Raw genomic sequence first — 12,102 nt, forward strand, 5'->3', positions numbered from 1 at the left:
AAGACTTTCCTTCCTTTTTCCTGGCCTTTGTTTATTTCCTATCCGCTCTGCTGCTGCTACCAAATTTCAAAAGCAAGTGACACTTTTGCCCACTTCCTTCTATTCCTTCCACCCATGCTCCCCTCACCCTGTCCAACAAATGCTCACCACCACCACCACCGTATCTCTCTTGAGAAATGGCGACCGCCACGCCGGCGATGCCATTGCCGGACTACCAGGTGTCAGGCGCGGCCGCCCACCCGCGGAGCGTGCCGGGGTCCGTCGGCCCGTTCTTCGGTGTGCTCGCGGTCGTGTTGCTGCTCACCGCCCTGTCCTGCTTCTTTGGCCGCGTGTGCGCAGCGCATGCGCAGGGGAGCGACGAGCGGTACGACTGCACGAGGCTGGCGGCCGCCGGCCGACGGAGATGCTGGTGGACGCGAGCGCCTCGGCGGCCGGTCAGGCCAGCCGAAGCCGAGGAGGAGACCAAGGAGCCGGCTGCGCCGCCGTTACCTGAACCGTGATCGATTGCTTTTTTCAGGTTTCCTGCTCTTCGTTGCTGCAGTTTTGCAGGTTAGTAGTATGATAGTAGGAAAGACCAATAAAAAAAAAAGATGCATATATGCCAATGTAATAATCATCATCTTCTTTTGCATCCTTCAGTGTTACTTAATGTTAGCAGAATCTTTTCTTCCTTCTCTTGTTTATCGAGAGATTCTTTAGTTGTCTTTTTTTCCCCAATTAACATGGAAAAAAATTCCAGTTCAATGAAAATGAGGTGCTTCAAATCTTACCAACTGTTTAGATTTTGTCACACATAGCTTCTCTTTCTTTTGTAGTAGCAAGAGTAGTGTTACGGTGTCAGTTAAATATATCATGAGATTCCCTTCACACACCTTTTCATCAGATTGTTGCAGTTAAGCGTGAAAAAAACTCTGTTTCTGCAAGTGCAGTGCAATTATGAAGTAAAAGTCATGAAACAAAGCGAAATCCTACCATCAGATCCCAAGAATAAACAGGTGCATAAGTAAAAGCGGGGGAAACAAATGCACATCCTTCAATTTCTAAATGAACTTTACACCAGGTATTATCTTGTTCTTTCTCGGACCTATCTAAGAAATCCTGTGATCTAGCTCCATCCTCTGAACTGGAAGAACTCCATGGCACCAACAAACCAAGAATATTCACAAGTTCTTCTCAGTCCACTTTTGTCATCTTTTAGGAGACAACAACATTCTATAATCTGTACAAAACACAAAATCTATAAAAAAAAAAGTTATCCTTGAACTTCTAGATCAGTTTCCTTTGTCAACTTCCATAGCCTTGCCGTCACGACGAACAGAGATCCCAACCATCCTTGGGTGTGATGATGATTGTTGTCGTGAAGACAACTGCCTTGCCACCTCTGGGTCTTCAGCCTTCCCCAGGTATCTTTTCCACTGAATCTTGTTATGGAACATTGGGAAGAAGCGGATCTGAATTGCGGCGTAGCAGAAGTAAGGGATGAGTGTTGCCAGCACCACGAGAAGTGTCACCAGCCAATATGACAGTGATGGCGCCAACTGTTCAATGAAGACCATATATGCTGTTGTGGAGTACTTTGGGTCAACAGCGCCATAAGCCAAGAGGAACAGGTACCACACAGCAATGCTACCCCATATGAATATGTGCTGGATTATGGTGAAGTAATTCACCGAGAGTGCCATTTGGCAATTCACAACCCATACGACACAAGTGTACATGACAGCACCTAGGGCATCCAAGCCTGCAACTTGGCCATCCTGACGAAACGCCTGATCCTTCAGGGCGGTAGTGCAGAAGAAGAATATTAAGACAGCATTGATGACACCATTAATCATCCAGCCAAGTATCCGACGCCAGCTGAACAGTACATTCTGCACACCTTCTTGGTATAGCTCTGGATACTGTTAAGTAAAATGCAAACAGGCACTTTATTAAAAACTGTGTGGTTTCTTTATCTTTACTCTTACAAAGATCTAAGCTGGTGGCTGTTTGTTCACCCTAAGGGATTACCTCTTAGGTTGCCAGGAAATTAATTACTGCAATTGTCATAAATTTTATGTATTAGACAAATGTATAGTTAAATTTTGATTAATTGTCTAGATTAATGTATATTTTTAGATGATTTCTTTTCATAAAGTTGAGGACTATGACGCAAGGGTTTAGACAACTCAAGCAATGAAAAAAAAAACTTCCATAGCAGTGCAAAACCATTTGGCTAATCTTCAGACAAGATGAAAGTACATGTTTCATGAGTATTTAAAATTGAGATGGATTGTTTCCTAAATTTACTACTATTGTGAAAATTTATCTTTTGTAAGTGGTTTAGCATTGACGCACCTGTAGGCACAACCGGGAAGAAACATCCTGATCAAATACTCCCAACGCAATGACAGGAAGGGAGGTGAAGAAAACATTATACAGTGACAAAAACCAGTCATTATATGCTGGCTTCCCTGAAAAGGATGCAAACGCTTCATACAGAAAGATGGTGACGCCAAAAGTCACATTCTTGTAGAAGAAATAGCATATCTGCACCAAGAAAAGAGAATATCAATATAATACTTGAATTTTAGAATTTGATTATTAGGTCAAAAAGCATAAAGTATACCATCACTGAAATACGTCGGTAACACCAATGCCCATGCACCAGAAGTAACCGTTCCAGGAAACGGAATTGGGCAATAGCAATATCACTTGCCATGACAGCCTGTAACATTTTGAAAAGAGAGAATTAACCATTAAATAACCCTAGTAGCATAATCGCATTCAATAAAATTACTAAGCATCAAAAGTAGCAACCTGCATCCCTTCAACACCACTAATGCCAACCCCTATGTCAGCTTCCTGAAGCATGCCAACATCATTTGCCCCATCACCAATTGCTAAGGTGACTTTATTTGAACGCTTAACTAGTCTTGTAACCTGCGATTGTTGTAACATATTAATATATTTGCATGTAAGCTTTTACAGATAACAATAGGAAAATTAGATGGATAAATATGAATTGTAGAAAAGTGAAAAGGCTTACCAATGCCTTCTGCTTCGGTGAAGATCGACAACATATGACTGATGCACAGTTGAGAGCAAGATCCAAGAACTTAAACTTGACATCATCTTCCAAAGCATAAGTTAATGATTTACCATCAATTATCAGTGCAAAAGATTCTGTGCTGGACTGACTAGAGGTGGGAACTTGTTTTATTCCATCCTCTATCTGATCCATAACACTTTGCTTTGATGCCTGAAGAGCCAACAGAGAGAAGCTACTTATGGTTGTACTGATTGTTCAGGGTTAGAATTGTAAATGTGAAAGCCTGTTTTGTTAAGCTCTTTTTTATAAACATTTACGAGTGTTTCTGTGAATATAGTGATCTGAAAATAACAATTACATACATAGTGATTCAGTGACAAAGGGAATTCAATCATTTATTCACCTTTGCAATGGAATACTTGTCTCCATTTTTCTCCAACGCAATGATGTCAGGTGCTTCCAATGTGATGATTATCTGTGTCATTCCTTGTCTAAGCAGGCTACAAGCAAAGCTGAAGACGAGAAAACACATGAATCAGAAAAGGAAATATCCAACTTTAACTTCTAGAAGAATAGCTGGTTGCACAAAAAAGATATGTTTTCATCTAAAAGTACAATATATACCCAATATTGATAGCTGTCTCCATTTTGTCACCCGTAAGCACCCATATCTTAATTCCCGCATGTGCAAGCTTGTCAATGCATTCTGGTACCTGAATATAAATGCACATGTGCATAAATGAGCAAGAACTATTTAATATTTATTACACTACATTTAAATAAAATTAAATAGACTAGAAAACATGGACAGTTCACAAAATCATACCCCTTTCTGGAGCTTATCTTCAACAGCAGTAGCACCAAGAAGAAGCAGGTCCTGCTCGATGCTGTCAGCAGCCTCTTCAATTTTTTCATCTCTGTCGGCACTTCCAGATATTTTGGCAGTGTTGAATTTTGCAGCAAATTTCTCGTACTCTTCCTGATCCAAAACACGGTATGCAAGAACTAAGGTTCTTAAACCAGAATCAGAATACTCATTTATGTGCCTTTTAGTCTCTTCCTCAAATTTTCTTCCAGCTGGTGCAAGTCTTCTGAACATCACACTGTTCACACGGAAAAGACAGATAAGAAGGCATGGAAAATATAAAAGTTTATTTGTGAAACGATACAGAATTTAGATCAATTGGATTACTTACCTATCAGCACCCTTGCTAAACAGTAATATCTTTCCCTCTGGTTCCTTTACTATCACAGACATCCGTTTCCGTGAGCTGCTGAATTCCAAGACATTTAGGAGCTGATATTTTCTGCAAGAGAATGCTAAAGGGTCAAATTTATATAATAAGAAGTGCCCTATATGGAAACAAAAAAAAATTGGCTTGCCTATATTGATAATCTACGACATGTTGGTTAGGATCCCGTTCACGAATAACTATACTTGTTTGTGCCCTCTTGTAAAACTCAAACCCTAATTCTCTTGCAGCAATGACAAATGCAGCTTCATCTGGGGACTCAGCTTCATATGAAACCTTATCAGTTTCATCTACTTCAGGTATGCATGTATGACAGATGGCTAGCAGACGGAAAAAATCTCTTATAACATCTTTGTTAGGCTCATGAATCCAATTTCCATCCATAATACGTGGATCCTTCAAATTAAAACCTTTAACATGAGGACTTTCATCTATCTGTTTCTCCTTGTGCCCTCCAGGTTCTATCTCATCATCTAACAGCACCCCTTTCCTTAGAGCCATAGCTTTCTCAACTTCTGTGACAGACTGACCATAGGCAGTGCCAGCAATCGAGCATTTGATAAACTCCATCATGTTGCAGGTTAATGTACCAGTCTTATCAGAGAGAATTGTGTCAACTTGACCTAGTTCCTCATTTAGATTCGAGGTACGAGCATGAGTTGGCTTATCTGATTCTTCATGATACATTTCAATGTCCCGGTTGATGAATAGAGCCTGTAAGATCTTAACCATCTCAATGGATATGTACAAAGAAATTGGGATAAAGTAGTTGTACAACATCAAGGCTGTCAACAAATGAAAGAAGGATGCCAGAGCTGGTCGTTTTGGATCATAGAAGACAGTTGAATCATCTGGCCGAAGATACCACCGTTTCGGCTTACCATTCTTTAAATCATCTTTGGTCCATATACCGAAAAAGACTGAACCAAGTGTTGCAATTGCGAGTAGACAAAACATTAGCACGTAAATGATTTTATCCATTTTCTTCTCAATCTTGCTTCTTTTAGATGGTGGTTCAGTTGCATTTTGCATTACTTTTGTATCATGACCTGTGAAGATGACAGCCCCATATATGTAATCAGTATTCCGCAGCTTTGAGTCCCGAAGAAGAAGTTGTTGGGGTGACAAAGGATGCTGCATGCCCTTCCATTCAACAATACCAACAAAAGAGTAAAGATTCGCATTTGGATCTTCGCACTTGATTATTGGTTTGAGGTTTCCGAAACTAGCATCCTCTTGTAAATCTAATGTCACCTCAAGAGCTTGTTTAATTTTCAAATTTGTCTCACCATCAAGGTTCATAGTCTCTACATAGCAGATTCCATCTGGATAGTTAGATGAAAGCAGAATCAAGTCAGCGGGAAAGAAATTATCCTTCTCCACCTTTATTACATCTCCAATTTTGATATACTTCCACTTTGTCTCCTCAAAACTGCCATTCCCTCTATGCACTTTTACTATTCGATTGTTGAGCTCATGATCCTGAATGAAGAATTGCACTTATATCAACTTAACATACCAACAACATAAGAGCAGGCATAGACATATAACTAAATCATAGAGATAATGCAGCAAATTTCAAGATCAATGTTTGTGGAAAAGACCATCACAGACTGCATCATAACAAATTCAGCTATGGTCTAGCTTAATAGTATCTAGAAAAAACTGAACATTTATCACATCACAGAAAAAATGATAGTTTTTGTGGGCTGAAACCGTGTGCTAAAACCAAGACTACAAATTCTTCCCAAATTAGTTTATCAGCTTCCTAAAATAGAAAAAGCCAATTTTTTTACTGACTTCTCTCTTTCTCTTTTTATTTCCATACGTTGCTGTTGGGTTTCATATGTAGCCTACCCCACCTTGCCTGAGACAAAGGTTTTGATGTTGTTGTTGTATGACAACATCTCAAGTATGCAGAAAAGATTACTGTACACTAATGCTGAAACAGAAATAATACGCAACGTTGCTCAGGGGCATTGGTTGCAAATTGCAACAAAGCAACACATATCATTACCCTAAAAATACAAAGCATCATATGTATGCTAAGGTTCATCGTATCCAGTCAATTAACAGTTATCTGACCTTAAGTTATTTGTGATTGCTTAAATAATTAACAGTTTAATAGTAAAAAAAAAATTTAGTTTCCAGTCAATTTACAACCTTTTTTATTGGTTAATCCAGAAAGAAAGCTCCTCCAGATAATTAAGTTCCTTCCTATGTCTCAAGATACAAGAGCAGACATGCAGCGGAATAAAAAAGACCTCACCATGAATAAAGGAAAACCCCTTTGTGAAGAAAGTTCAGACCACACATACTAAGTTCTTGTGAATCACAACATGTTACCCATACAAATCAAAACAAGTTCAGTAAATATTATTCAAACTAGCAAGGATTTGAAGCAGAGATAAAGAGGAACATACTTGTTGTTTCCTCCTCCAATCCTCGACTCCTTCCTTCACCATCGTCGCGGTAATGACGAAGAACAACGGCAGAAGCGCGCTGACCGCCGAGTAGGGCGCGAGCTTGGTCAGCGTAAGGGCGCCCGAGACAAGGAAGTAGAAATTGGCGACCCTCCGGAACTGCTCAAAGAGGGACTTGGGCAGGAAGGTGACGAGCGAGTACTTTGTGGTGGACACCTCGTTGCGCGGGTACCTGAAGCCCTCTGCTTCATGCCTGTCGGGATCGTTGACGTAAACGACCCGGGAGAAGCCCGCCGTCCCGATCTTCGACTGGTCTTCGGAGGAGCCCTTGGCGCAGAGCGCGAAGCTGTACAATGCACTCAGCTTCAGCTTCTGCATCGTCCTCCTTCCCCGTGCCATTTCTTTGGTGGGGAAGAATCAGATTACCGCTGGGAGCTGATCAAGGCAGGAGGGTCGGGTTTTCTTGGTGCCAGCAGAGACACTGAACTTTCTGGTGGTCAGGCTTACTGAGCTGAATCTGAAATTTTTCAGCCCTTGGGGGGGAGAGTGAATCAGGTAGAGGATCAGTTGCGAGGAGCAAGAAGAGGTCAGATTTCAAGCGGCGATCGGAGAAACGGCTTGGGAGCAATAAATTCAGGCGGTGCTCCCACCCAACAAGGCTACACCTCCACCTACCTAAAAAAGAATGCAGGCAAGACGCACGCAGGCAGAAAAGAAACCGGCACAGTAGTCACCTGACAGGAACGCCTCAACAGAGGCCCGAGATCCCGCCGGGCCGCAGCGCCACGACGCCGTCGGGCCTCTGGCCGGCGCGGCGAAGTCCCGAAGCCTCCCGGAATCCCAGCTCGAGGCGGCTCCTGCACGGGGGACCCTGATCCATGCGTCGGCGGCGGCGGCGGCGGCGCTTGGTTGTTGCCAAGAAAAGAAACGTCTGGGAGAAAGAAAAATTCCAAAACTTATTCACGCGCGCGGCAAGGGAGGAATCTGGCGAGGGTGGCAAGGCAATGCGCGCCAACCAGGACGGACAGGCAGCGGCGGGCAAGAAAAGGAAGGAACAGAACCGACGCGCGCACGCACACACGCGGTTTCTTTTGCGAAGGAATCGAAGACGCGGCTGGACAGAAAAGCGGGAGGTTTGGGATAGGGGAGGAAGACTGGAAGCTTTGTGGAGGAAGAGACCGGCCGCGAGCGAGGGGTCAATGGAAGAAGGAAGAATGGAGTGGGCGACGCGACGGGGAGTCGGGGAGGGAGGAAGAGGCAGAGTCGTGGACGTGTGCGACGGAGGTGGTGGGAGAGGGCTTCTTTGGTTGGCCGGTTTGGTTGTTGGCCGCGCCGCAGTGCCGCTGCTGCTCCTGCGCCTGTCCTGGGGCGCGTTGGGGTGTGGTAAAGCGTGTGCCGTTTCCTTACGCCCAACGGCTGATGTACATTTACTTGATAACAGACCCCGGTTGTTTGGTATTAGAGTTTTAGTGGAGATTAGCGGAGATAATCAGCTCCAAACTTTAAATTCTCATTTATCCCCAATACATGTTTGGTACTAGAGTATGAGCGAGTTTAATTTCCACTTATCTTCACTTTTCCCCAAATTTTAGTGTAATTTTTGCAATCCCCAGTACTCTACCCCTACCTAGTGGATTAAGGATGGGGTTTTGTGGGGATTGGGCAACAACAGAGATTATACTCTAGAGTATTATCCCCACTAATTCCCACTAAAACACTAGTACCAAACAAGGTCTTAAAAGGACGAAACCCGTATAATAACAGTCGAAATACGGGTTTGGGCTCTACCCGGCCGTCTAGCAGGCCCCGTAAAAATGGCCCCGCGTCGTGCCGGTTTCGATTACGGGGCGGGTCTTCATCCCCTACTTGTGCAGGGTGGGAGCGGGAATAGAGGGCCAAACCAGTATCCCATTTCAGCCAGCCCGTGGACATTCAGTTTCCCCACCCGTTTTCCTCCGCGCCGCCGCCAGAAACCTTCAGATCCGCCCCCCTCCGCCGCCCGCCGAGCCGCTCCGCGCTGCGTCCACGCCCGCTGCACCCTCGCCGAAGATCCGCGTTCCTCCGCGCGCCGCCGCACCCCCGCCGCGGTCTTCTCCTCCGTTTTCGCCGGTGAGTATTCTGTCGCGTTCCTCTTCGTTTTCGCCGGTACAATGGACGTGTTTGGAGGCTGATCTATGCTTCACCGTGGTAGATGGCTTCGGAGGATGTGCATATGGCGGATTTGGAGGATTCGTCGACCAATTGGTCCTCGTCGGATTCCGACGATTCGGACCTCGACGAGGTGCTGAACGACGAGACGGAGATGATGTTGCTCCTGTTCGGCATGAAGCACATGGAGGACCGCGCCAAGCTGCTGTATCAGAGGAAAGGATCCACCATTGGGCGTATGTGCATTCCGCGGAACCGCGCACTCGGCCACGAACAGCTGATGCAAGATTATTTTGCCGAGGTACCGACCTATCCTCCCCGCCTCTTCCGTAGAAGGTATCAAATGCGTAGGACTTTGTTCGAGAGAATCGTCAGAGATTGCGAGGCAAATTGCGATTACTTCAAGCAAAGAAGGAACGTTGCCCAAGTCATGGGATTTAGCCCATATCAGAAAATATCTACCGCCATGAGGGTGATTGCATACGGTATACTAGCAGATTATACCGATGAGTACCTTCGCATTGGTGTACAAACAACCACGGATTGCGTGCGTATGTTTGCCAAGATGGTGATCAAGTTGTATGATGAGACGTATCTCCGAGCTCCAAATGAGGAAGATACGAAAAGACTCATGGAGATCAATGAAAAGAGGGTGTGGCTGGGGATGCTTGGTAGTTTGGATTGCATGCATTGGACATGGAAAAATTGTCCAAAAGCATGGCATGGAATGTATGAGAAAAAGGACAAGGCCTTGACAAGAAAGGAAGTTTGCTTCACCAAAAATCAAGAGGCATGCCGCAAGGACATTGAGAGAGCTTTTGGTGTCTTGCAAGCAAAGTTTGCCATTGTCTAAGGTCCTGCAAGGTTTTGGGACAAGGAAACTCTTGTTGATATCATGACATGTTGTGTGATTCTTCACAACATGATCATTGAAGATGAGAGAGGGTTGAACTTGTCATGTTTCTATGACAATGTTGGCACCCGAGTGCAGCCCCAGAGGAACCCTGATCGGATTGAAGCTTTTCTTGCAGCGCTTTTATCACCAGAATTTGACCGGATCAGAGGTGGGCCGCGATTGGAGATGGGCTTGAAGAATATACATAGAAGAAATACGTGAATCGGCCTTGTGTACCAAGTTTGGGCTAATTGCCCGTGTATCTGTACCATAGTAGGATACGTGTCGGTTAGGAGTTAGAGTTTTACCCGTGCACGGTTAGGTGCACGCCTGAATTAGAAAGTCCCCTGGACTATAAATATGTATCTAGGGTTTATGAAATAGACAACAACCAACGTTCAACACAAATCAATCTCGGCGCATCGCCAACTCCTTCGTCTCGAGGGTTTCTCCTGGTAAGCACCATGCTGCCTAGATCGCATCTTGCGATCTAGGCGGCGTAAGCTTATTACGTTGTTCATGCGTTGCTCGTACTGAAGCCTTTTTGATGGCGAGCAACGTAGTTATCTTAGATGTGTTAGGGTTAGCATTGTTCTTCGTATCATATGCTTGTCGTAGTGCAACCCTTAGGCATCTAGCCGCCCTTACACCTATCTTAGGTGTAGGGGCGGCACCCGCTTGATCATTGTTTAGTAGATCCGATCCGTTACGGTTGCTCCTTGTTCTTCAAGGATTAGTTTAATATCCGCAATAGTTAGGCCTTACAAAGGGTTGGAGGATCCAGCGGCGTGTACGGTGGAGTTTGCTAGCCCTAGACGGGATGTTCGGGGATCAACCTCGTGTTGGTTTTAGGCCCTGTCTAGGATCGGCTTACGGTCACCGTACGCGAGCGCGAGGCCCAATCGTGAGTAGGAAGATCCGATTATGCGGTGAAAACCCTAAATCGTCGTAGATCGCTTTAGCTTTATCTTGATCAAGCAGGACCACCATATATTCGTACACCTCGTACGAATCATGGGTGGATCGGCTTTTTGAGCCGATTCACAGGACAACCTGAGAGCCGATCGAGGCTCGTATTTAACGTTTACGTGTATGCCATGCAGGAAACTAAGCGAGGCATCATCCAACACCTTCCTGACCGGGTATAGGTCGGGTGGCACGCCCTTGCGACGACATCGGACGTGTGACCGGAAGGCTTTGCGAGCCGTCGCTCGGAGGGACCGGGGCCAGCCACGGCTCCGGGAGATTCCCGGCTCTACGGTGTTGCCGGTCGCTGCTCGCCGGTGGGTTTCGACCGCAACACATTCCGGCACGCCCGGTGGGACAATCTTCGACATCCACCGCATCGCCATCTACATCCGAGATGGCGGAAGGCACCCCGGTCAAGTACGAGGATCCGGCCGACGAGCTCAAGAAGAAGCATGACGAGATCAAGGCGGTCCTCGAAGCCGACCTCATCGGCTCTTTCCACGGAACCCGCTCCCATGGCATCGGGTGGAAGGGGTTCTCACCGAAGGCGCGCTCGATGGAGTGGACCTGTCCGCCCCGTCGGAAGAACACACCAGGTCGCTGCGTCGGAGATCAACTTCATGGTGGCTCATTCGCTGCACCGCCACTGCGAGAGCCTGGTGAACACTTTGGAGCGTGTCGCTCGCGCGTGATCCAGGAAATCATGAGCCATCGGTATTCTCCGTCGGGACCAGCTGCGGGGACTTACAAAGGAGAGATGCCACTCCAGTCCCGTCCACCGCTGCCGTTCGCGTTGGCAGCACCAGAAGTGCCGAACTCATCGGCATACGTCGTCTACAAGATTGGTGGTCACCCTAGTGACTACCAGTTCCTACATGAGGCGCCCAAGGAGATCCCGCACGGATACACGTGCGCGTACGTGCCGATCGCGATGACTCGGGCACTCTCGAACTAGGCCGCAACGGCGGGGGCCTGCGGAACGGCGGGAGGAACGTCGGGAGCGGATCTTGAGAAGCAAACGTGGTTAGCTAAGTACGCCACTCCGACAAACCTCCGGAGCTCAGCTCCTGCGGTTGGCTCGGAAGCTGGAAAAGCAAGCATGGTCGGCTAAGTATGCCACCCCGGCGAATCTTCGGGGTTCGACACCTTCAGCCATCACCGCGGATCAGATTTGTACAATTCTGAAAGATCAGTTCGGCATGATGCCGAAAAGGAAGACATTCGGCTATACCAAGCCGTACCCCAACGAGTACGAATTGATCCCGCTACCACCCAAATATCGGCTCCCTGACTTCACAAACACTACAAGAAAAGTTCTGATAGACAACGTCTCAAAATCGTCCGCTAAGGGGTATTTTTCGTCGCCCATGGGCCTAACCCGAC

The 12,102-nt window shown here is 46.1% G+C and overlaps 1 protein-coding gene across 1 annotated transcript; it reads right to left on the reverse strand.

Moving 5' to 3' along the window:
- Nucleotides 1-1,000: 1,000 nt before the first annotated feature.
- Nucleotides 1,001-7,488, reverse strand: LOC124685318 (putative phospholipid-transporting ATPase 9). Its single transcript, XM_047219664.1, has 11 exons — nt 6,708-7,488; nt 4,415-5,766; nt 4,228-4,338; nt 3,858-4,134; nt 3,656-3,744; nt 3,435-3,543; nt 3,029-3,241; nt 2,800-2,922; nt 2,609-2,707; nt 2,338-2,529; nt 1,001-1,901 (listed from the first exon to the last, which is right to left on the reverse strand). The coding sequence occupies exons 1-11, from the start codon at nt 7,104-7,106 to the stop codon at nt 1,272-1,274; spliced, it is 3,594 nt and encodes a 1,197-aa protein (XP_047075620.1). The 5' UTR covers nt 7,107-7,488; the 3' UTR covers nt 1,001-1,271.
- Between the last annotated feature and the right edge of the window lie 4,614 nt (nt 7,489-12,102).

The sequence above is a fragment of the Lolium rigidum genome, chromosome 1 (assembly GCF_022539505.1).
Source record: "Lolium rigidum isolate FL_2022 chromosome 1, APGP_CSIRO_Lrig_0.1, whole genome shotgun sequence".
NCBI classification, from domain to species: Eukaryota; Viridiplantae; Streptophyta; class Magnoliopsida; order Poales; family Poaceae; genus Lolium; species Lolium rigidum.